This window comes from Myotis lucifugus, unplaced genomic scaffold (assembly GCF_000147115.1).
Source record: "Myotis lucifugus unplaced genomic scaffold, Myoluc2.0 scaffold_391, whole genome shotgun sequence".
In the NCBI taxonomy this organism is placed as follows: Eukaryota; Metazoa; Chordata; class Mammalia; order Chiroptera; family Vespertilionidae; genus Myotis; species Myotis lucifugus.
In genome coordinates this window covers 877,728-903,176 of record NW_005871439.1, presented here as the reverse complement: position 1 = coordinate 903,176, position 25,449 = coordinate 877,728, and the positions used below count along the sequence as shown (strand labels likewise).

Below are 25,449 nucleotides of genomic sequence, written 5' to 3'. Positions count from 1 at the left end.
AGGGTGGTTTTGTGGGACTGAGCCCTTTACCTGTGGAATCTGATGCTTTCTCCCTGAGATAATGTCAGAATTGAGTTCCGGGACACCTACAAGACTGGGCCTCAACCTGAGTCCATGGGGGACAGCATAACACAGGACAGTGTGATCAAGCTGGGGGAATAAACACACTCACAGCCAAACGGTGGGAAAGAGAATTCTAAATGAAAATGGAAATGAGCAAGGACCCAGGAGTGACCTAAGACATGTGGTCACAGCGCAAAGTGGGTGATTGGGTGGAGAAGGTAGGAGGCCATGAGAGAGTCCTGTGAGGGGGGCTGGGGCTGGAACCTGGGAGGGCAGTGTCACTGAATTGGAGGAGCAAGGGGGAGAGGTGTTAGGACGGGTGGTCATGAGGGCCCTGGCGGCCACTAAAAGACTTGACAATGTTCTATGAGTCAAGAGAAGTCACAGGCTGCTGTGTCAGTACCGCACGTTTGGGGGGGGGGGTTTTTAAGGGGGAACCTTGAGAGCCCTCTGGGGCCACTCAGATCTAGCATGTGTGCACGGAAAACTGCTCCAAACCATCCCTGGCTTTGGGGCTGCCTTTCCTTTCACCAGCTTCCCTCACCCTGTAGGGGAGACTTGAGACTTTCTACCATGAATTCTGAGCATCTGGGGCCTTCTCGTGGGCTTAAAACAGCTGCCGAGGAGGCAGGTGTGAGTTTCAGGCCTGGAAGGGAATGTGGTGGTAAGAACACTTGCTTAAATTAAGGCTTGACAGCAGGATTGGCTCCTGGCCCTGGGTCAGTGGGGCTGGCCCGGAGCCTCTGAGGGGCAGGACTGGGGGAGTGAAGGACCCACACTGAGCTCCCTCTCATTGTCATCCATGTCTTCTGGGCATGGCCAGCAGCCCCTGAGGACAGCCCAGACTGACAGTCAGGATTCCCCCTGGAGCCTTGAAGCTGAGGGTGATTCTTGGGAAGCAGCCACTGAGCAAGCCTGGCTGGGCTGGATGGGAAGGGGGGCGGGCGGTGGCCAGGGCAGCCTCCTCGCACCAGGCCTATTCATAACCTGGGCTCCGCTCCCCAGGCTGTAGCGGAATGGCTTCTGGCTGTGTGTCACTCAGGGGCATCCCCGGTGTCTCCCCAGGGGATGAGTGGGGAGGGGCTGAGAGCCCTCCTGTAGCCCTCTCCCCGGAGATCTGGCCTTCTGCGGATCCGGCTCCCCTGCCTTTGCTAGATGGACAGCCCACACTGCGGGGGCTTTTCCTGAAGCCAGAGCCTTGGCTGTTTGCACTTGGAAATGTTTGCAGGGTCTCCGCATGGGCATGTGACTTCCTCAGAGCTGAAATGTCCCTTCTTGGATCTTTGGATCTTGAGATTCCCTGCACGCCAGGCCCGGTAGGAGTGCTGGGGTCTCAGCCAGTGGCAGCGTCCTGGTAAATACTGAACGGCCAGCTCCTTGAATAAAAACCCTGATTAGTAGTATTTGCCAATTTCAGCAGCGTAAACACTCCGATTGTAAGCTACTAACGTGGCACCGCCCTACGCAGAGCTGGAAAGAGATGCTTGCTCCGAGGAGCTCTCGCGAGAAGCTCTCGCGAGACGAGAACTGGCTTTAGGCGCGGGCGCCAGGTGGGCTCACCAGCTTCCGGGATGTGCCGCTGCCCCCACGAGAGGAGAGCTTGCTTTGAACGCTGCCCAAGGCGTCTTCTTAGGCCTAAGTCACCGAGAGCGGTAACTCCCAGGCCAGCATGCCTTCGAAAACCCCTTGGTGGCTCTGACAGCGGGGGAGGCGGTAGCACCTTGCAGGAGGGGCCTGGGTGGGGGTGGGGGGTCCGTGAGGGACAGTGCCCTCCGAGCTAGAAGGGAGAAGAAAGGGACTCATGCCAAGATCCTGGTGTGTTTCCTCCCAGCCTTCATTTTCTATGTGCCGTGTTGTTCATTGGCCCATTGGCATAGTTTCCGTGTGTGCAAAATCGCGCTGTACTTTCCTTCACTTTAAAGGCCAACACGAGCCCCCTCCCGCGTTCCTGCCCGTGCTTCCTGCGAGCCTCGTGCCCTGTGGGCGGGACCGGAAATAGTGCAGCCGCTTTGGAAACCCGTTTCCAACAGGTCAAACATAAGGTCACCGTGCGACCGAGCAATGCCACTCACTCCCAGGAATCTGCCCAAGGGAAATGGCAACAGAGGGGCACACTAAGATTTCCGTGACTGTTCATAGCATTATTCATAACGGCCCCCAATTGGAAACAATCCAAGATGTCCATCAACTGGTGAATGGATAACCGGAGATGTGGTCCATTTTTACGATGAAATGCTATTTAGCGGACAGAAAGGCACGGGGCACTGATATGTACAACAGTGTGGGTGAACCTCACAAATATGCAAACTGGAAGAAGCCAGATGCACGTTCTGATTCCATTTATATTAAATGTTCTGAAAAGGCAAGGATAGAGGTAGAAGATAGATGAGTGGTTGGTTGCCTGGGGCTGACAGTGGGAATGGGCATGAAGGTTTTTGTGGTTTTTTTTGGGGGGGGGGGGCGGGTAATAGGATTGCGGGGATGGTTGTAAAAATCTGTAGATTTATTTTGAAAACTGTAAATTTATCAAAAAATCATCAAATTGTATACTTACAATGGGCGAATTGTATGGCTGGCATAGAATTTATACCTCAATATAACTGTTTAAAATGTTTCCTAAATACTCTTTTCAACAAATTTATAATATTCCTTCAAGTTAGATGCACTTTAATTTATTCGACATTCTCTAGTTATTGGACACTTGGTTGTGTCTTTTTTTCTTTTTCTTTTTTTCTTTTTGCACTACAATCAACATAGTGATGAAATTTTCTGGTTTTGGATTACTTCCTCCAACTTGTTTTCAGAAGAGGGCTTTTTAGGTCCAAAGTTATGAACATTTGATAAGACTCTCAATATGATGCTAAATAAGCTAAATTGTCTCCCCAGCCTGCTGGGTCAGTTAATTGCCTTGGTTTCCTGCCCTTTTCCTAATTTGCATGGCCACACTGAGGAGCCCACTGCTCCCTCACAAAAGGAAAAAGCACTGTTTTATGGTATTAGAAGTCAGGATGGTGGTTGCCCTTGGGAGAATGGTAACTAGAAGGGGCCATGAGGGACGATCAAGGGGGCTGGTCATGGTCTTTTTATTTCTTGAATTGATATATGGTTTACATATAGTTAAATATTCAATCCCAATTGTACATTACATTACATCCTGATTGAATATTTACATATGATAATACTTCTGTAGCCATCACCCAGATCAAGCTGTAGGACATTTCCATCACCCCATCATTCCCTTGTGCCCCCTCCCAGCCCAAAGTTAATAGCCCTTCTGACCTCCATCACCATAGATTAGATTTGCCTGTTCTTGAACTTCTTAAATAAAATAATGTCTTAAGTTTTATTTGATTAAAATTTATTTTTTTAACAATTTAAATTAAAATAATTATTAATCCTATTTTAAATGTCATTTAAATAAATGTTATTTTTAATATTTTAATTGAAATTATTTTAAATTTAATTTATAGTTTCAAATAAAATGTTTTTACTTAAAAGATCTAAAATAATATTCGATCAGGGTGTTGGTTATAGAGGTATGTTCTTTATGTGAGAGCTGCTGAGCTAACACACTTATGATTATGTACTTTTCTGATTGTGTGCTATATTTCAATAAAAGATTACAGGGTGGGGTCAAGAGAAGAAGGATTTCAGGGCACTGTCCACATAGCCAGCAGCCTCCATCTGACCATACTCCTCCCAGGTGTACATGACTGGGTTGTGCCTGGCTGTGTGGACTTGGTTCTTGGCACCGGTGGGGGTTGGCGTGGGACAGTGTCTGTGAGCTAACCTGTCTCTCTCTTCTCTCCCCCACTGTGTCTCCTTGTCTCAGTCTTGTGTCTATTCACCTCATGTGCTGTGTTCAATGTCTGTAGCTTCATTCTCTGCTGGCTGACAGAGTTGCATCTCATCTCATCTCATCTCATCAGTTGGCCCTGGCACTGTCTCAGCATGGCCATCTCATCTCGCCTCGCCCTGTGGGAGCAGAAGGAAAGTAACGCTCAGAGCTCGGGCTGCAGCCGCAGGACCCGTCACACTCAGCATGGGTGGCCCAGGCTGCCCCCTCCCACCTCAGGCAGAGGGTCTGACATCCATCGCCTCCCTGTCGCATGTCCAGCCCCACCGTCCATCTTCTCCCCGGCAGCTTGGCTAGCCTGGGACTGTCCAACCCAGCTGGTCTGTAGTGACCATGCCCTTGACTCCACCCATGACTGCCTCGTCTTTCCTGTTCCTCAGTTGGCAGTGAGGGAATGAGGGTAGACCAGCTGTCCCATTTCCATCCTCCTGGCAGTTTTGATGAGCACAGGGGTTGGTGTGGGAGGAAGAGTGTGGGCAGTGGGGAAGGGGCCCAGCTGTTGGCTGCCAGGCTTATGCCAGGGGGACGGGTGTCTGTGGTCCCTGCCTCTTGTCACCATGGGAAACTGGAAAGGAGCTCTTCTCCCCAGTTATTCCTCTTTTCTTTTTTTGATGCCTATTACGTCCTCCGCCCCTCATCCCACCCTCATGCTTAGGACTTGATGAATCGGAGGCTGAAGGGTGGGGTGGGTGAGAAGCTCCTTTCCTGGTGCCTCCTGGCTGCTGCCTCCACCACTGAGCATAGTCCTGAAAGAAGCAGAGTTTGCACCAGCTGAATTGCCTTAGGAGTCACTCACGTGGGTTTCAGGCAGGAGAGGGAGAGGCGTGGCGTAAACGTGAGCCCGGCCTCACATGGCCCCGCTGCTCTCTAGCTGGGCAGAGGTCAGCAGTGACCTGCCTTGCCCTGTGGCCCCTGCGTTGTCACCTTATCTTCTTTGGAGTCCCTGTCTTATCAGCCTGGCTGTGAGTCCTTGCCAGCCACACACGGAGGGCCTTGATAAGCAGTTTATTTTAAACCAGTGTGGAGCTCTTCCATAGAAAGCACTGGAGATTTTTGTTTCCTCATGAGCTGTCACAGTGTTACAGGTTAAAGACACAGCGCAGGGGGCCATAGCCAGTCCCATGCATGCCTCAGCTCCCAAAGGTCGCTGTGGCCAAGGAAGCCGTCTTAGCTGCACCCCAACTCCAGTCGGCACTGGCCTGGGCCATGTTTCTGCGGTAAAATGCTGGTGTCCAGCCTGCCAGCTTTATGGCCCAGAGCTGGGGGCCCTGGCTGCCCGGGTCCTTGTTTAAGGAGCATTAAGAAGCCACAGCACCGGGTCAGTGGAGTGGGCTGTAGTCATGGGGTTGGACCCTTCTATAAATCATGGCTGCAGGCCCTTCTCTACTTTGACTGTTCTGCCAGGAACACATAACTCAGGGGTCCTCAAACTTTTTAAACAGGGGGCCAGTTCACTGTCCCTCAGACCGTTGGAGGGCCGGACTATAGTTTAAAAAAAAACTATGAACAAATTCCTATGCACACTGCACATATCTTATTTTGAAGTAAAAAAACAAAACGGGAACAAATACAATATTTGTATTTGCATGTGGCCTGCAGGCCGTAGTTTGAGGACCCCTGACATAACTGGTTATGTGATTCATTGATTGATTAATTAATCTATTAAGTACAAACTAGATGGTTCCCTGTGATCCAGCCCCTTCTGGAAACGTGAAAAGTTCCTTTTGGACATGGGTCTGTCCCACACCCAGGAAGGGGGCTAGTGGCCTTGACGACCCAGATCCATATTATGAGGACACTGGATCCAGGCTGGAGTAATCTCTGCTGCGCATGCATTGCATTTCAAGGGGGGCCCTCCCAGCGCCCCACTGAGCCTCACCTGCTTTGCTGTGGCTTCTCATACATGGGCTTGGTCATGTATGTCCTCCTCGGCCCCCTCCCAGGCTTCTTTGCAAATCATTGAAAGGGCAACTTGCCCCTGTTGGTTCACTCACCGAGCTCTTCCCTTTCTTCTGCAAAACAGATTCGGGAAGAGGAGAAGAGCCCTCCGCCGTCCTCGCCCCCTCCCCTCTTCTCTGTCATCCCAGGCGGCTTCATTAAGCAGCTGGTCCGGGAGACTGAGAAAGAGTCCAAGGAAGCAAGACGGAAGAAACAGGCGGTGCTCGCCTCTCCAGAGCAAGAGGTAAGTGGCCCTGCAGGAAGGGGCCAGGTGTCTGTCACCCACCTTCCTGTCCCGTGCACCTCCTGAGTCTCTTGCCATCTTGCCTTGGCTCTTACTATCCCCACTGGTTCCTGTTTTTAGCTTGGTCTGTGGAACTCCTTTGCATCCTTCAGAACCCAGCTTAAAGTGTACATCCCCAGAAAGCTCTCCCATTGCCTGCCTTCCTCTGATTCCCACTGCACCTGCACCCTCTGTGCCTGTCTCAGTTGTGGTCGGCATAGTAATTACTTGACCATATGACTTATTTGACTAGGAATTCCTTAAAAGCAACAGCTCTCTCATTCAACCTTGTATCTTGAGCAGCTCTCATAGTACTTGGCCCGTCGGGAGTGCTCAACGCCTGTTTGTTTCATGAATGAATGATATTAGTTGATGATGATTGTGGGCGTCTTTTTATCTCACTTTTGCAGAAAGAGAAACCGGGATATTAGCGAAGGATGTATGGTTAGCTCAGTTTAATTGAGGCAGGAAAGATATTCATTTGCTACTCAGGGTTTATAGCTGTATTGAGTGTTCAAATTCTGAAACCCTTCCATATCATGTCTGTCCTCCTCGGCCCCCTCCCAGGCTTCTTTGCAGCCAGGGCCCCAAGTCCCCCAAGTACCTCCAGCTGCTGTGCTTATCTAGGCCCCTTTCCTTAGTTCCTTGGAATGGCCACAATCCAGGAATTAAAGGGTTAATGTTTGGCACAGGCAGGAACTTCAGTACCCTGTTCCAGCTGGCTTCCCTTCTGATTGGTTGGTGTCTATTAAAAATCCTTAATTATTCTGAATAGCACAGCTGGATTAAAGCAGTAGTTGGCCAAGATGCACCCCCTATGCTTTAGGGACTTGCAGAAGTATTCCTGCGGGTGGCCACTGCTGTCTCCCTCCTTATCCCCAGCTCCTTGGCCAGGGAACCTGGATAGGATAATGGCACTAGACACCAGGGAGGTAGGCTTAGAGCACAGTGCACCTAGAGGAATGTTCTTTTTTTCAGCTTGGGCTATTGAACTCCTATGCATCCTTCAAAACCCAGCTCACGTAGCGTAGCTCTGGAAATAGTCCCTCTGTGTTAGGCAAAAAGGGCATCTCCTCATGGGCTCCAGTGGCCCCTTGAAGTGAGGTGGATGCTGCAATGTTTAGGCTGAGAAACTAGTAGCCTCAGGACCTAGTGTTGGCTTGAGCCCAGGGGCCATCCTGGCTCTGCCCCCCACTCCCCTTCAGCTGCTGTTTGCTCGGCGGCCCCCACGTGCCTGCACCTGTCCAATGACAATGACTTGGCTGCATCAGAGAAGTCCTCCGGCAGCTGAACAGCAGCAGCTGCTGAGACACTCCTGCCAAGTCTTTGTCGGAGGATGACAGGGAGGACAGGCTCTGTCCCCACCCCGCCTGACCCAAGCATGAGTGGGAGCTAAAGTTGACCCCTGTAGGCTGTTGTTAGGTCATGATGAGATGTTACTGTGTGCCACTTATGACTAGACAGTGTTCACTGTGCTGCTCATGGGCTTATTTGAAACCCTGTGTGGCATTGGGGTAGATGGGATTATACGCTCAGAGAAGTCAAGAGACTTGCTCAAGGTCATGAGGTTAGATAGAGGCAGAGTAAGGGTGTGAGTCTGTGTGTTCTCTGCTCTGGAGAGCTGCCTGGGGTAGGGCCAGTTTGGGGAGTGAGGTGGCTTGTGTGGGTCACAGAGGCCTGGGAGGAAAGGGCTCCATGGGGCTGCCGGCCTTGCTGGCGTCACTGTGCACCAGTAAAGGAGCAGAGCTGAGCAGAGGCTGGGGACACCCTGTCACCTCTGGGCCTGGATGGAGACTCAGAGCCAAGATGTAGGATGGACAGGCCTCAGACCTCAACAGGTGGCTGGACCATGGGCCAAGATGCTCCAGGGCCTGGAGCAGGGCAGCCTCAGGACATGGTTCTGTGAGGCAGCAGGTTGTGGCTATTCCTGCCAATTCCGTTTTCTTATCCCAATCAGTAAATAAGTATGGACACCCTCCTCATCCCAGCACAGCGTTTCATTTGGCCCTCATATAATCCTTGCAGGGAGCGATTAGAATCCATCACCGTTCTGTAGGGATGGAAAACAAGGCTCAGGGGGGTAACTTGGTTTTCCCAGGGCCAGTGAGGCACAGCAAGAGGCCAGGACAACACTGAGGTAGAGAGAGACCCTTATCAAATGCCAGGAGAACTGGGTTCCAGTTCTGGCCTCGCCACTCTGTGTGGTTCAGGCCAAATCCCTTTCCCTTCTTGGCCTCAGTTTGCTCCTCTGTAAAATGGATGTGTGTGAGTTTAAGAAAGCTGCAGAGGGCTAGGCCTTTGGTGTTTATGAAAGAAAAATAACCAATCTGATCTTGCGTCCTCTGCCCCATAAACTCTCATCCTTTAGGGTGGGGTGGGGGTGGGAGGATGGGATTGGTGATCTTATTCGGCCCCTCCCATGTTAGTCTCCCCTGTGGTGGTTTGGTTAAAAATAAGGCACTGACTCATTTTTCAAACTGGTGTAGTCAGTGGTGATACTTGCCAAGTGCAGCCGGTCCCTTTCCAAGGCGGTACCCTACTGGTTTCAGAAGGTCAGGCTGAGCTACTCGGCCTGGGCACTAGAGTTGGGGTTCTTAGTCCCGGTTGTACATTGGAACCACCTGGGGGGACCACAACCCAGACCAAATCCATCAGACTCTCTGGGAGGGGGGCCTAAGCATCAGTATTTTAAAAATATCCCAGAAGATTCCAGTGAGCCCTAGAAAGACAAGTAAGGCCATTAATATGCAGAAGTTACAGGCACTGGCTTTAGACTCAGAGAGGCCGGCGTGGCTTTATATTTTCTTTGTCTTTTGGGCCACCTGGTGTCTTTGTGTTTGCTTCCTTGTCTGTAGCGTGTGGAGATGTTCAGAACCTCCTTCACTGTGTTCTTATGAGGGTTGAGTAGGAAATTGCATAACGGCGGTATAGGGCTCATTCCGAGGGATCTATATAGGACAGCTATTATTATCAATATTATTGCCATTTTTACAAAAATGCAGGTAGAGACTGTGTTCTGGAGGCATCCACCATCTAAAACAGGAGAGAGACACAGTTGGAGCTGGAATAGGATGCACAGTGTGGTCGGTGCTGCCGATGGTGAGCTAGCACAGGACTCTGGGACTCCATGAGAGAATTTCTGATTGAGGTCTCCAGGGGAAGATTTGCAGAGGCAGTGGCATTTGAGCTGGGTATAGAAAGATGAGAAGCACACGGGTGAGCGAGGAGGGGAAAGGGCATTCCAGGCAGCAAGCTCAACATGAGCAAAAGCCTGGAAGCAGGGAAGTGTCTGGTGTGGCTGAAGCATGGGGATAAACAGGGACAAAGGAACCAGAATGGGGGCGAGGGCTCCTGGTTGAGGACTTTAAATGGAAGGTGGTGGTGTTGAATGATTTTCCGGTAGGCTGTGGCAGCTGCCAAAACCTTTCGATTGGGTTTGAAATGACTGGCAGCACATTGAAGGGAAACCATTTCAGAGGCTTGGGAAATAGACCTGGATTCGGAACAGGAGACACAGATGTGAAGCTTTGCAGGGCGGAATCGGCACGATCCTGGGGCTGGTTCAGTTGCAGGAGGAGGGTGAGAACCCTAGATCCCAGGCTCAGATGTGTGGCAGGCTGGCATTGGCACGGCCCGTGATGGAAAAACCCAGACGAGGGCAGCCGGGGATGCCTGGCACCAGGCTGGAACTGCCCAGAAGAGGCAAAGCTGGCCCTGTGAGAAGTTAGGTCACAGCCAGCCTGTTTGAGGACGGAGGGCTCGGGAGGGCTGACATCACTAGGCAGTACAAGGGCCCAGCAGAGGAGCAGGCAGCGGACACCCCATGGATGTGACGTAGCCCAAATGTCCACATCAGGCAAGAGCGGAGGACCTCAGGGCCAGAAACCAGGGCCCTCACCTGGTATGGGGGTTGGGGCGCGGGACCAGGGCAGCAGAAGTAGCAGCAGCTCAGTTTGTTCAGTTCCCTGCGGTTTCCAAAGTGCTTTTCTGCATCTCATCCTGCAAAACATCCGAATGGGCAGTGGTTTCTACCTGCCCTGAGGGAAGACCAAAGCTCAGAGAGGATGGACGATGGTGTTCATGGTCACCCAGCTGGAGAGTGTGTGAGCCAAGACTAGAACAGGTCCTCTGATGACAGGCCCCAGTCCTTTCTCTGTCCCAGCAAGAAGCGAGGCCAAAACAAAACAAACAAAAAAACAAACAGTGCCAACAGCAGTAACAATGGCCGCAGTGGCAGCTACTGTTACTGAGGACTCACTAAGTGCTGGGCCCAGTTTCTGTATATTATCATGGATCCTCATGCCCATCCGCTAGGTAGGCCATTATGGTCCTCATTAGGAAACAGGCTCAGAGAGGGCAAGGAATTTACCTAAGGCCACACAGCTAGTGGGTTAGGAGTTGAATTTGGAGTTGAGTCTGTTGAATTCCAAAGTCCACTCTCCTTTCACTCTGTCACTTGGCCTCCAGGCGCTGGGCCAACATCCACGGTGCGGGGGTTTGGCTCATTGCCCAGCACAGTGCCCATCAGATGTCATAGGTGCTTGAGAGTCTTTGGATGAATGAGTGGCTGGGTGGACAAATCAATGAACGAATGAGTGAGTGAATGAGCGAAGGACAAAGCTGTCAGGTAAGCAAGCAGCTAAGGATGGTTGTGGTCTCTCTCCTAGACTCCAGAAATTTCCACTAGCCAACCCAACAGCAAGTCCAACAGTGATACCAAGTCTGGAAGCCCAAAGATTTCCCAGGACAACCAGGCAAGCTCTCCCCAGAACACAGACATTCCGGGCCAGCAGAGCCAGGGGCCCGGCCCCACGGAGCCCACACAGAGGACCACCATCAACGGCGAGAAGGCCCAGGAATCGGGCCCCAGTGCGGCTCCAGCCAAAAAACCTCTGCCCTTGAAGAGGGGCGTGAGGAGGGGCGATGTGCTGCTGATGGTGGCCAAGCTGGACCCAGACTCAGCCAAGCCAGAGCAGAGGACCCAGCCCCGTGACGCCCCCGCCTGCAAGACCCCATCCCCGGCCACAGACCCTGGAGGGGGAAAGGAGGGGAAGGCCCCACCAGCTCCTCGTGGTCCCCAGGCCAGCACTGAGGACGCAGCCCTGAAGGCTGAGAAGACCCAGACTGGGGGTCCTAGGGATCCAGGAACTGTGCCAATGACAAAAGGCGAGAAAGATCAAGGCACAGCGGGGAAAGGGGGTGAGGCCCCTCAGACCAAAGGGCTGAAAGGGGATGAGCCCCAGGGCAAAGAGGGGCCAGGTGAGGGGGGGCGACCAGGGACAGTGGAGAAGCGGGGAGCGGACTCCACAAACAAGATGGCAAAGGGGAATCTCTCCAAGGATGCAGGGGGCGAAGGGAAGTTGGCTGAAGGGAAGTTGGCCGGGGCTCAAACCCAGGTGAAAAAGTGGGGAGGTTCCCTGGGCAGGAGCAGGTGGGATGGTCCCCAGAAGAAGGACAAAGAAGGTGCCCTCCTGAGGAAGGCGGAGAAGACAGGCCAATCGCAGGTCAAGGCGGAGAAGGTGGACAAAGTGCAGGGGAAGGTGGGGGAGGCTCCCGGAGTGAAGGAGGAAGCACGTGGGCCTCACAGTGAGTCTGGGGAGGCAGGGGAGGCTGCGGCTAAGACACAGAAGGGCTGTGAAGCCCCCCAGGAGGTGGGTGCAGCCGGGAAGGAGAGCCACAAAGTGCAGGGGAAGGTGGAGGAGGCTCCCAGAGGGATGGAGGAAGCACGTGGGCCTCACAGTGAGTCTGGGGCTAAGACACAGGGCTGTGAAGCCCCCAAGGAGGTGAGTGTAGCTGGGAAGGAGAGCCGGCCAGACAGCAGAGGGCAGGAAGCAGAGGGGCCCTGCAGAAGTGTGAATGCCAGGGCCGGGGCCCTGGAGACGGAGCTGCAAGCACCCAGACCACCTGCTCTGGAGAGCCACGCAGAGAGGCCTCAGAGGCAGGAGAACCAAGAGGGACCAGCCCTGCAGGAGGGGAGTGAAGGAAGCCAGAGTGGAGACTTGGACCAGGTGAGGGGCTGCAGCCTGGAGTGGGGAGCAGTAGCCGGACCTTCCAGAGAAGGGGGATGGGACAGACTTGCCCCTGGAGGTGAAGAGGGTGGGGCAGGAGATGGACATCCCTTGGAGAGGGGTGGCCACGTGGCCAGCTCAGAGGAAGGGACAAGCACTTCCTCCTTGACAAGGAAGGGTCTTGAAGTGCCCCCTGCCCCTGTCCCACAGCGTGAGGGAGGTGCCCCCGCGTGGCTGAGCTTACAATGCCACACAGTTCTCAAACAGGCTGTATAAATAGCTGGTTGCTGGGAATGCAGAGCCCCAGGCCCCCCTGGAGCTTTCATTCCAAAGGCCAGGGGTGGAGCCCAGGCATCTGCATGGAAACCAGCACCCTCCCACCCCTTAGATTCTGATTGGGGTGCTCCCATGAACTCTCATGGAAGGGGTTCGCCCCTCACATTGGGGTGGGGAGAGGCAGTGTCATCCTGGTTTAATTTTTGTGACCTTTGCTCTCAGGCTCCAGAGGACAGATGGTACGAGGCAGAGAAAGTCTGGCTGGTTCAGAAGGATGGATTTACTCTTGGTAATTAGGGGTTTTAGCACATTCACTCTTGGTAATTAGGGGGTGAGGGGTGGTGGCAGTGATCTAAGTCTGTTCCTCTTGCGCCCCCTGCTGCTGGTAGCCATGTTTGCAGGTCCTGAGCGTGGTCTGGGGAGCAAGGTGAGCAGTAAGCCCCTGAGACCAGGAAGGGGATATGCGGCTCTTTGCGGTGGGAATAGTTAAGTGTCATTTCACTTCTGGCAGCTGGTCTATTGGGTTCTGTTTTCAAAGACATCGGAGCCTTGGTAATTAGTTATTTAATCCATTAATGTCACCCACAAGCCTGGTTTGGTTCCTGCAGTGTTCCTCAAGGAATCGAGTCGAGTGCAGGTGGGCAAATAGCTTTCATCTCACAAGCCCACTTTTGTCCATTAGTTGTGACCATACTCTACAGAGAAGCGATTCTGCGTCTCAGTCAGATGCGGCTGGGATGAGTGATTGATTAGTAATGTCTGTCTTGGGTACTGGAAGGGGAATGGCAGCCTGTATGCCATTATCTGCCATCCCGGGTCTAGGTATGAGATGGGTTGTGCACCCAGCCATCTGGGTTCCTACTCTCTGCCTGGCACGGTGCCAGCTGATAGCAGCCCAAGGTGAGTTGGACCCAGCCTCTGTCCTTAAAGGGCTTAGGCTCACAATTCAGGACCCTCCGTGTGAATTGGCCCCAAGGGGAGAGGAGGCTGTCCCTCTCTGACCTGTGCCAGGCCCCCTCTGCAGCTCCCTGGCCTGGCTCAGCAGCTCAGAGCCCGTCTCTCCTCCCCTCCCCTCTCCTCTCTCCCCTTGGCTGTCCACCAGCAACGGTGCTTAAGCCAGATGAGGGAACAGCCGACCTGCCGGCAGGAAGGGTGCGACTTTGCATTGACGCGGACAAAACCGTCACCGAGGTGGACGAGGATCATGTTCATCGGGTGAGTCCCCGCCCCCTCCCTGCCTGCTCCACACTGTCCCGCCTCACCTGGCTGGAGATTTTCGTGTACCGACTGCAGACACTACTTTGGCTTGATGCCCTGGAGGATAAAGCCATTGGACTTGTTGCTCTGCTGGAGATATATTGTTAGGGGGTCATTACTCTGTCCCACGGAGTCCCCTTTTGTGAAGACACGTTTAAGAGAGATGTTCGTTAGGTCTTAGGACTGAGAGTTCTGCTTGAGCCAAGAACGTAATTGCTTTTCTTTTTATGGGCATCGCAAATCATGCTACAAAACATGTTTCCTTTCTCACCTTGGCTGCCAGGGGACTCAGAGCCCAATGTGCTGCCTGCCACGGACCATAGGGTAGGGTATAATGGCATATATTTTGGGTATTGATCGTTCTTTTGGTTTTTTAGTTGTTTTGCACAATTTTTTCAGTGTGCCATCAATCTATTTGAGGGGAAATCAGCAAATAATGATAGAAAAATAGGTCCTGAGCCTTTCCCCCCCTTCAAAGCCTACTAATGAAGGAAGAGTTTCCTCCAGGAGCCCCAGGTGGGCCTTGGTCATCTTCATTCCTCTCTGCACTCCTCTGCCCACCGCTGACCCTCCAGTCCCAATAGTGTTGGGAGTTTGCAGAGCGCCAGTGTTCTCAGAAGAAAGGCTCACCCGTCGGCGAGCTCAGGGTTGGCCCTAACCCCAGAGCCTCAGGCCCAGAAAACTCCTCGGAGCTGGAAAGAATGGTAGGAAGCCCTTTAGGATGGATGCCCTGGGAGACGCTGCAGTCGTCCTTGGCTTCTCGAAGGGCCGGGGAATGACTCCAAGGGCCAGTGCACGAGGGACTGTCAGAGAAACGGGCGGTGTGGCCATTGGCCTGCGTCCTGAGTGTCACAGCACGTGCAGCGCTCCCCGCGAGACTCGGGACCGGAGAGCTCAGGGGACATTGCCTGACTGGGGACACCACCGCTTTTTACGGAGTTTGAGATGCAGAAGGCACTCGGAGTCTTGCCGTGTCTCTGTTCTGAGCATCTCCCCTCACGGTACAGGAAGGAGGGTCGGGTGTGAACAGAGGGGTGGCTCTCGGGCCTCACCAAGGGCAAAGGAAAAGGGAGGCCCGTTGTAGGGTTTGCGACTCTCTCCAGAGTCCTTGCGTTCTGTCCTGTCTTTGGCCCACGGCTCTCCTGGGACAGGGCCAGCAGGGCTGTGTGTGAAGGGGTGTGGTGGTGGCGTGGGGACCCCAGAAGCCACAGGACACTCTGTGATGGTTCACAGGCCAACCCCCCTGAGCTGGACCAGGCCGAGGACCTGGCCTCCCTGGTCAGTGTCAATGAATCGAGTGTCCTGAACACGCTCCTGCACCGCTACCGGGCTCAGCTGTCACACACCTCCACCGGGCCGGACCTGATCGTCCTCCAGCCCCACGGGCCGTCGGCACCCTCTGCAGGCAAGGTGAGGGGGACCAGGGCAAGGGGGCAGGGGACAGGAGGGGTGGAGTGGGGGTCCCTCTGCATCTCAGGGGAGAATAGAGCAGCCAAAGCCCCCTGCAAACCAGGCTGCGGATGAGAAACAGCAATAGGAGGATTAAATATAATAATAATAATAATAATAACAATAATGAGAGAAAATATTGAATGAGTGTCAACTCTGTACCAGGCACTGCTTCAAGCACCTTTACATGTTATCTCAGTTAATTTTCACACCCCCTGAAAGGACAGACACCATAACTACCCCATTTTACAGATGGAACTGGCTGGGCCAGTCGCCAGACTCTCACATTCAGCAAGCAGAGGAGCTAGGATAAGACCCAGGGCGCCAGCTCCTCTGTGCTCTGAACCCCATGGTGGTCTGGGGAGTCCTGAACACCCACATAAATCAGGAAACAGAAGCCTCGGTTCTGCTTTTATTTCTTTTCCCTGGGAAGTGCAGAAATGGCTGCTTTTTGTCAGGACAAAGCAAAGGCAAGCTCTCAGCGCCACCTTGTGGAAGGGCCTAGCCACCACCGGGTAATTGGAGCTGGATCCCTTTCATTCACTCATCCAGGGGCTATTGATTTAGATAGGATTCAGTCCCCTGTGTGCCAGGCACAGGGGAGGGAGCAGGGAAGGAGCCGGTCATAAGCCTGCCCCGTGGAGCGCCCAGTCAGGCGGGGAAGATAGGCCGAGAATAATAAAGATAAGGTGGGCGGAGCAGGTGAGTGTGGAAAAGGAGCGCGAGAAGGTCAGGGACACGGGACAGGCCTTAGTTATACCTGGTCATACTGATGTTGCTTTACTCTGAGCCTGAGGGATGTTCAGCAGAGCAGTGACAGTTTGACTTACGTTGTAAGAGGATGCCCTTGGCTGCCGGGTGGAGGATGGATGGAAGGGGGCGAAGGTACAGGCAGGGAGCCCTGTTAGAGGTCAGACGTCTTATCTGGCGCTTTTGTCCTGAAGATGTGTTGCTCTGGGAAGGCGCGGCCTCTGGACTCCTGCCGGCACACAGCAGGTGCCTTGGAAAGATCACGATGCCTCTGGCTCGGTTTTCTCATCTGTCAATTGGGATGAAAAGCCCTCTGGAGTCCCATGGGACATTCCTGTCCCCCCCCCCCCCCAACAATGCTAAGTCCGTTGAAGAGGGGACGGTGGCCCTGCACCCCTCCTCCCCTAGACTTGACTTCTCCAGGACTCCCCACCTCACCCCTTCGTCACTTCTCCGGCCCCTCTCCAGCCTGGCTGTCCATGGCCAGGGGTCTGGGAGGATGATCGCTCGGCTGTGCACTCTCCCTCCCTTGCTGTGAGGGCCATGCTTCTGTTACCGAAGCCCAAGGCCGCTGAGCCTCCTGAGAAGCCGAGTGTCTCCTCTGGCACCTTAGGAGCCCCTGGGAGGGACTTTTATCCAGACCCTAAGGCAGTGATGGCGAACATTTTGAGCTCGGTGTGTCAGCATTTTGAAAAACCCTAACTTAACACGTGCTGTGTCACCTATAGAATTTTTTTGATATTTGCAACCATAGTAAAACAAAGACTTATATTTTTGATATTTATTTTACATATTTCAATGCCATTTAACAAAGAAAAATCAACCAAAAAAAAGAGTTCGCGTGTCACCTCTGACACGCGTGTCATAGGTTCGCCATCACTGCCCCAAGGCAAGTGGACTCCCGCAGGTTTTCCCGGATTGAAGCCTCCGTATAGAACCCGGACGAAAGGGCCTAAAAGTATAGGCGTTGGGCAGTCCTGTAGGAGGAATTTACGTCTTGAGATCTTCCTATGCTCCCGAGTCTCTTGATCCCCCAAACCCTTAACTCAGTGCCCCACCCTTCCCTCCAGTCGTCAGCTGCCCACACCCAAACCCACCACCTCCTTCTGTTCTTTGTCTGAGTCACGTCTGGTTCCTCAAATGGCCACCAGGTGGGAGCACAGACCTGCGGTGAGGCTGGGACTGGGCCACCATGGCCTGGGTGAGGTATGGGGCAGTGTGGGCCCCCCAGAGGCTGAGAGCTGGGTGTGACCTTGTCAGGGGTAGATGGGCCTGCCTCTGTGTGCAGGCCCTCGGCACCTGTTGAGTGCATGTGCCTGTGAGCACACCTGTGTGCAAGCATGCAAGAGTGCACAAGCACAATGCAAGGACATATGTGCATGCACGCAGCTGTGTGTGTACACAGCCTAGACCTGCAGAATTCTTCCTTCTGTGGTCTGGTCAGTGGGCAGGAGGGAGCTGATGGATGAGGGAGCCTGTCCCTTGAACTTCAGTGTTTCCTGAGGAGGGGGCTTCAGGACTCAGACCTTCGGTTGCCTCATGACCTAAGGCTGTGCCCAGGCAGCGTAGGCAACCTGTCCCACCTTTGCCAGCTGTGGGGTCCTGCTGAGCCCAGGATAGGGATTCATTACTACTCTTCGGGGTTTGGGGGCACAAAGGCCAACGGGGGACTGGAGGCACCTGGCTGGAGGGCCATGCCAGGGGGAGGGCCACCACACTGCAATTGGTTCCCTGATCCCCAAGGCACGGAGATGGAGATGAGGCCTTGTTGGGGCCACTGGTTGCCCACTTAGCATCCCCGACTCCCAATGTCCTCCTCCGGCCAGGCCCATCCACTGTTCCCTTTGGTGCCCTTCCCTGACCTCCGTCTCCGATGCCTCTTCCCTTTTCCCTGAAGGCCACACAAAGCCGACTTTTGTCAAGGCCACCACCGAGCCTCATGCTGCCAGTTCCATGGGTCTGGACTTGAGGCGGGGTGAGCACTGTTTTGGAGTGCTCCCAGCTGGGGTGGGAAGGCTGATGCCGGCATCTTCCTGCAGGTGCCCAAGGGCCGCCGGGATGGCCTGCCCGCCCACATTGTCTCCCTGGCCCAGCGGGCATACTGGGCACTGCTGAGCCAGCGGAGGGACCAGAGCATCGTGGCCCTGGGCCGGAGCGGCGCCGGCAAGACCACCTGCTGCGAGCAGGTCCTGGAGCACCTGGTGGGGATGGCAGGGAGTGTGGATGGCAGTGTCTCAGGTACAGTGGCTCCGGGGGCCATGGGGGCCATGGAGCAGGATTGTGGGGAAGGAGGGAGGCCTGGAGGGGGTGCCGGGCTGCTCCTCCTTATATCCACTCACCTCGCATTCACTCAGCGTGGGTGCAGACCCTGTGCTTGCTACATGGCAGGGCCGCCTCAGTCCATGGCACCCCTCTGTGTGAATTAGAAAAGGTACCCCTTCCTCCAGACGCTTGCAGCCACGTGTGGAACAGTCATCCCGCACCGCCACTGTTAGAACTGAACACTCGACTGCCAGGCTCTAGAAAGTCATCCTGATGCGTATACAGACCCATGACGGGGTGCTGCAGGGGCAGCCCCTTTGATGTGGGGGCCTTGTGCGTGCACCTGCTCAGCGTGCAGAGGACCCACCAGTGAAGGCGGAGGGCGGGGCTGTGTCCTGGAGGCGCTGGCACCAGAGGGCACCTGTGCTGCTTCTATGTGCTGAACTTGAATGCTCTGTGCAGAGTGCAGGCAGAGCTGGTTAGGGGAGGTGTCCGGAACACGAGGAGGGGGCAGGAGCTTCCAGGGGGAGATGGTGTCTGAGCAAGGCCAATTAGTAATAATAATAATTACAATATTAGTAATGGTCACAGTCAACACTGGCTGAGGACTTATATGCCAGGCCTCATATAAGTTTTCAAAGATGTAAGCTTATTTGTTATTTAGAACAGCTCTATAAGGTGGATATTATTTATTTAAGTTTTATAGATGAGGATGTTAAGATTCAGAGAAATTAACTAGCTTGCTTAAGGCCACACACAACTAATCTGTTCTAGAGCTGGATTCAAACCAGGCAGCCTGGCTCAGGAGCTGTAATCCCTGGGCCAGTGTTCTCAGTGGGGTTTTGTTTTTCATTTTTGTTCCCTTAAGGAGTCTTTTTAAACATTTAATCCCCTAATCATCTCCCCACTATGAAATTTCAATGCCATAGATATGCCGTGGTCTGTTTATATATGTATATCTGTGCTCTATACGTAAGAAAGCAAAATACCCCATCCCCAAAATCAGTTTCTGCCCTCTCGGTGGCAATATTCTCCCTGCTGGGAATACATGGCCTCGGCAGTATTGCTCTTCTAGTTGTAAGAAATATAATACTAACAGCACCCCATGACCCCCACAGTGGAGAAGATCCGAGCCACCTTCACTCTCCTCCGGGCCTTTGGCTCCGTGTCCACGGGCCACAGCCGCAGCGCCACCCGGTTCACCATGGTGATGTCACTGGACTTCAATGCCACAGGCCGAGTCACAGCTGCCCAGCTCCAGGTGAGGCTCTGGGTGGAAGGAAGAGGGGAGTCCTTGGGGCTGCAGGATCCCCATTCCCACTCAGCAGAGCCCACGCCTCCTGGGACCCTGGAATGTGTCTAAATATTTGGTCACAGTTCCCCCAGCCTTTGCCAGCTCCTTCCCACCTCACTCAGTGGCCCAAAAAGTGCCCTCCTAGAGCAATCTGGCCCGTTTGCACCTCAGAATATCGTGAGGATGAAATATTCATGAATAAATATATTTTCCAGCCGCTCATTGTTTGGGTCTTAGTAGCATAAGCTGAAATGAAACAGACAAACACAGGCCTGCTTGCTCCTATCTCCCAAGGCACCCGCATCCCTCCCCTGCCCCCTCAAACATTCTGTTTGAACAGAAAATAGGATTAACTTATTAGAAGCCGTGTTTGTATGTGGAGCTGGGGTAATACACAGACTCGGGGAAACTCATCGATGCCACCCTGAGCCTGAGATCCTGCCATTCATGACCGTCTGGGTCACATTACTAAAGGCTTCTGTGAAATAAGAATATGGCGGAGGGTGGATCCAGGTCATCCTTCTTCCTTTGGGATGCTTTCCTTGGAACGAGTCGATGGCATTAGTCCCCAGGTGGACTCCGAGTTAGTGAGACAGGGACTGATCAGTTCTGAGACGCAGGTGTCCAGCGGAGTTCGGACCTGAGATGTTGCCTCACAGGAGGGGCCAGGGCAGGGCTCCCTTCTGGGGGCTTCACGGTAGCTGGGCACCGGGCAGGGGGCCGATGCAGCCCAAGTGCTGACCAGGGGCCAGTCCTCTCCTCTTGCAGACCATGCTTTTGGAGAAGAGCCGCGTGGCACGGCAGCCAGAAGGGGAAGGCACCTTCGAGGTTTTCTCCCAGATGCTCGCGGGATTGGACCTGGATCTCAGGTGAGCGACTGGGCCAGGCAGGGACAGCTGAGGGCAGTAGTGCAAAGGGCATCCGCTCCCCCGGGGCCCAGCCTTAGCTCTGCCCAGAGCTGAGAGGAGTGGACCCAGTGGCCATGAACCTGGCCTCTGATCCCGGCTGCTGGTACTGCTCACGGGCTGCGTGACCTCGGCGGGGGTCATCCACTCGGAACCCCGGTTTCTTTTCCTCTGTAAGGTGGAAACAATACCGTGGCTAACCTCACAGGGTTAAGTGAGATGATTCACACGTAGCTCTTCATAAATGCTGGAGGTGGCAGAGGCCGTCTGCTGTGATGGGGGCCTGTCAGTACAGGGCTGACAGCAGCGTGGGAGGAGGGCAAGACCAGCAGACCCCAAGTCTTCTAGAAGTTTCTAAATTTTGTGGGGGCCTTGAGTTTGCCTGAATGGGCACTTCAGAACAAGTGGGCACTGGGTGGAGTGACTCATCTTGGGGGGCCTCCTGGGGGCTACCCTCCTTCGATCCTGACAGTTGTGCTCTGTAAAGGACCAACTTTAGAGTCAGAAGGATGTGTGTTTAGATCCAGGCTTTGCCCCATGTGGTCCTCTCTGAACCTCGGTTTCCTTTTCTGTAGAATGGGTACCTCCTAGTGCCAGTCTGTGGATATTTAAATCAGACCACCTGTCCGGGCAGCAGGCCCCGTGTGCAGTGCATAGTGGGGTGTAACATGGGAGAGTATAACATGTAAGCTCTGCACCTGGAGTTTGAATCCTCTTCTGCAGCCTCTGTTTCCTCCACTTCCTAATCTCAGAACACTGAAGGGCAGGCACGTCTCCCTGGTGACCCCCCACGTTGGGGTTGTCAGTTCTGTACCCCTGCATGGAGCTGGGTTCTGGGCATGGAGCTATTGCCTGGAAGGGGCTCCTCGCGGGATAGACTGGGAAGGAAGGAGCTGGCCGCTGCCGGCAGAGGATTCCAGGCCTCCTCGCCAGGCCCGGCCCAGTCCAGGGAGCTCTGTGTCGGTGGGCCTGACCCAGGCGAGTGTGGCATCCTTAGGAGCCAGGATAAAGCTGTGTGTGAGGAGATGGGGCTGCCCCAAATGAGTTTCAGAGGCCCCGGGAGAGTGGAGAAAAGTGCTTGGAACATCTCAGACTCCTCAGGAGGTCAGGGTCATGCTGGGAACTGGCTCTCCAGAGACCCCCTAAGCCACCTGCCTTTCTTTACCACTATTGCTGCCAGGCTGTTCCCTCATCCACCGTGGAGCTTCCAAGGGACAAACACTGGTGTCCACTTTGACAAATGCCCTTCCTTTCTCCCATGTATTCATATGGCAAACTCCTATTCATCCTTCAAAACCCTGCTCTGAATCCCTTCCTTAGAGGAGTGCTGCCTGGTGCCTGGTCCCTCAGTCTCTCCTTTGTTCTATTCTGGCTCATCACTGGGGTCTGCTGGCCTCTCTTCCTCCCCAGAATGCCCATGAGATCTTTGGATCAGGGGCCCTGTCTTATTCCTTTCTGCCTCCCCAGCATGAACATAGGGCTTGGCACTGGGTAGATGCTCAATTATTTGTCAAGTTGAACTTCCAAATAATGGAATACAGATCAGGTCACGTGCACTTCTGGTCCCTTCTCTGCTTCTAGGACGGAGCTGTACCTGCACCAGATGGCAGACAGCAGCTCCTTCGGCATGGGTACTTGGTCTAAGGTAAGGACGGGGTCCTTCTGGGGTGCGTGTCAGGGTCTGTGACCCTGTGGCCAGGATGGGAGGGTGATGGAGAGATCTCCTATGTGACTCGTCTCCTTTGCCGCTGGGGTTTGTAGTTGGCAAAGGCTGGTCATGTGGGGAGGGTGGGGTTCCTTTGTAGGGTCTGGGCGTGTCAGGATGAGAAATACAAAAAAGAACCAGGAGGTGGTTTAGGTAAAGGTAAGCGTGTGGGCTCTGGCGACAGGCTATCTGGGTTCAAACCCCACCTCTGACACTCATTAGACATGTGACCTCATGCATGGAACCGAGCCTCTCTGAACGTCTGTATCCTCTTTGGTAAAATAATGACAGTAGTTGTGTCTGCCTCATGCGTTTATTGTGAAGGTTAAATGAAATGACAGGGCTTGGCCTAAATCAGTCACTCAATCAGGTATTCTTAGTAAATATTATTGGTGAGTCACGTGGGTAGGTGCAGTCAGAGATGGCTTCCTGGAAGCTGTGGCCTCTGATAGGACATTGAGCGATGATATTCAGCCGTTTAAGAAAACCAATTTTGTTCACTTGTTTATTCTTTTATTAATTTGTTTCTATTTTAACACATGTTTTCTGAGTGACCCCCTTCCCGTCCCCACCCCTCGCATCTATAGCAGGCCTGTGCGAAGTGCTGGGGTTAGGGTCCTCATCCGTGAATTTTTGCTCTAGCAGGAGAGACAGACACGGGAATTAATGCAATCACACGGGCTGAGAATACACCAAAGGGTGCAAGGATACAGTGGAGACGAGAGGATAGATGAAAGGAAGAACTACTTGGCTTCAGTCAGGGGAGGCTTCTCAGACTCCACTGGGTACCACCCACAGACTCGCCGATTCAGTAGGTCTGAGGTGGGGCCTGAGACTACGCGTTTCTCACAAGTTCTCAGGTGTTGCTGATGCTGCTGGTCCAGGGACCCCACTTTGAGAACCGCTGCAGTGGAGTCTCTGCAGTGGGTGGGTGGGATGGAGTGAGCTGATGTGGCTCCCCTATCGTTAAATTCGGGGTTTAATCCACCCTTCTCCTTCCTGCTGCCCCTTCATGGGGGGGTTGGAATGCGCAGTACGTTCTTCTTTCAGACCCTTTCTCCCCATGATCGAGTGGGGGGTGGGGAGGTAGGAGCCCAGACCTCGACCTCGATGGCAGAGGAGGCGAGCCTGTCCCAGCATCCAGTTTTCTTGTTCAGCTCATGAGTTTTGGCCAAGGTATCCATTTGCAGGGAGAGAGAGAGAAACATCAATGATGAGAGCGAATCAGTGGATTGGTCAGTTTTGAGCACGGGGCAGAGTCACTTGGATGGGGAGCTCCTCACCATCCTGCCCTCCCTCTCCATGGTCTCCACGAGGTTCACCCAGTTCTTCAGGCACCGACGTTCCTTTTGCCATTTTGTCATTGAATCCAGTCAGTGTTCAGCATTTGACTCCCATAGCGCCAGTCCTGGCCCCTGAGTGCTCTAGACACAGTCCAGTTTAATGTGGACAGAACATTTGGGATTTCATTATTTTTTTCACTAAATTACCTGCAGCCTTTGGTTGACCTTGAGTCTTTGCATCAGATAAACCCTGGGCATGTTGTGTGTTGAATATTTTTTTTTTTAGTTGAGTAAAACATAGTAAAAGGTATTTTAAGTGTACGATTCGATGATGATTATATTCTTAAACCTACAAGATCAAGATCTAGAATTTTCCTCATCCTGACGAAAGCTCCTTCCTGCCCCCTCCCACCCCAGGATCACCATCCTGACTTCTCTAACTGTAGGTTAGTTTGGCCCACAAAGATGGGATCACGCAGTGTGTTGGTCTTTTGTACCCAACAGTCCTGACTCACATTGGGTCTGTGGGATTCATACATGTGGTTGCATGTATCAGTGGCTTGTTCTTTTTCATAGCTGCGTAGCACTCCATACCTGTACCACCCTTTGTCTAGCATTCGCCCGTGGGTAGGCATTTGGGCTCTGAGTTGACTTATTCCACTGATTTCACTGATTTGTTTTCATGAGTTCAGTGCAAGGACTGGCTTTATCAGGGTGCAGTGCAGAGATGTTGGCTCTCTAGAAGTTTAAGGAATAGTCAACATCTTCCTGATCCTAGTCGTTCTTGTCCCTTCATGTCTTCGGTCGTATCTGAGATGGGTGGGGCTGGAGAGAAAAAGCAGCAAATTACCTTTATTGGAAGTTTTCTCATTCTTCTCTTCACATGAGCTAAGTGACAGAGGACGGAGTCTGGCTGTAATTTAAAGTCAAGTGCTCAGGGCTGACAGTGGGAGCCATAATAAATGTGTTCCCACTGTTCTCTGGTGCCCTTTCACGGCTACTTTGAAATCTCATAAATAACCATGTTGGTAAGATGCCTTCCTTCCCTCTGTTTGCTCCAGTGGAGCAGCTGCCGTTGCTAGGTTGAGCTCCTGGTTGCTAGGGATTTTGTGGTCCTGTGGTGGCCCGGAAATATGATGGATCAGTGGAACATGCTTTTGCTATTAATCGAAATGTTTTCACAGCGAATCTTTCAATGTCCCTGCATGCTTTGACGTTGTCCCAATTGGTCAGTGATCCTTACAGGATTCTTTCCGAGTTGGAAGTGGCTCGAATGGATGGGACAGGTGGTCTGGATGGGGAAATCAGGAAAGCTTGATTCTAGTCCTGTGTATCTGGTACTAATTTGCTGTGTGACTTGGGCAAGCGTCGCCCCCTCTCTGGGCACCAGACTCCACCAAATTCAAGGACCTGCCAGGTTTAACAGCCCACAGTGTATCACCTAAGCTCTGTCCAAGTGCAAATCAGTTCCTCATGGGCTGGTGGGTTTCTGACAAAAGAATTCTCCTCCCCGGCTCACTTCCTCTCAGCCTTGCAGGCTTCTGGGCTGAGTCTCCTTGGCCAGATGGTGTGTGAGCGGGAGTTTCAGACTAATTTTAATATTCAATCAAACATAATTGGGATCATAAATCTAAAAAAGAAAAATAACGCTCTACAACCCATTAGCATCGGATCATGTCATTTTCTCATTCCTCCAGCTGAAAAATCTCGGCGGTGTCCTGTCGCTCGCACTGGGGGTGGCGCACAGGTTCCTTTCGGTTGCTGCGGTAGCTCAGTTGGTGGTGGCCGCAAGGGGTGATGTCCCGAAAAGAAGCTGGACTCATGGGCTTCCTGTGGGATCTTGATCGATTAGTGATGTCTGCCACAGGTCCAGGCATGTAGAGAGGGGTGTGTATTTGCCAGTCAAGGCTGGAGTGTAGAGCTCATGCCCTTTAATATTGTGTTGGAGGCCTCCCCATGCTCAGCTCCTCCCCTCTCTGTCGGCCCCACCTCCAAAAGTGCCTGTTCCGTGTCCACGTTCAGGGACCATCTGTTGTCTCCAGAGATCTTTGTTCGTCGTGTTGCTGCTTGTACATATCAGGGCCTTTATTACATGAAGTGGGTCAACTCTGCCTGTTTAT

The 25,449-nt window shown here is 53.1% G+C and overlaps 1 protein-coding gene across 1 annotated transcript in view; it reads left to right on the top strand.

Moving 5' to 3' along the window:
* The first annotated feature begins 3,900 nt into the window (after window positions 1–3,900).
* The window catches only part of MYO18B (myosin XVIIIB), a 163,802-nt gene continuing 142,253 nt past the window's right edge, over window positions 3,901–25,449 (top strand). The window contains exons 1-10 of the mRNA XM_023743449.1: window positions 3,901–4,053; window positions 5,943–6,101; window positions 10,808–12,148; window positions 12,647–12,713; window positions 13,527–13,639; window positions 14,915–15,091; window positions 17,920–18,118; window positions 19,261–19,403; window positions 20,205–20,305; window positions 21,923–21,986. Coding sequence (XP_023599217.1) covers window positions 4,015–4,053; window positions 5,943–6,101; window positions 10,808–12,148; window positions 12,647–12,713; window positions 13,527–13,639; window positions 14,915–15,091; window positions 17,920–18,118; window positions 19,261–19,403; window positions 20,205–20,305; window positions 21,923–21,986 — 2,403 coding nt within the window. The 5' untranslated portion in view covers window positions 3,901–4,014. The remainder of the gene's footprint in view (window positions 4,054–5,942; window positions 6,102–10,807; window positions 12,149–12,646; window positions 12,714–13,526; window positions 13,640–14,914; window positions 15,092–17,919; window positions 18,119–19,260; window positions 19,404–20,204; window positions 20,306–21,922; window positions 21,987–25,449) is intronic.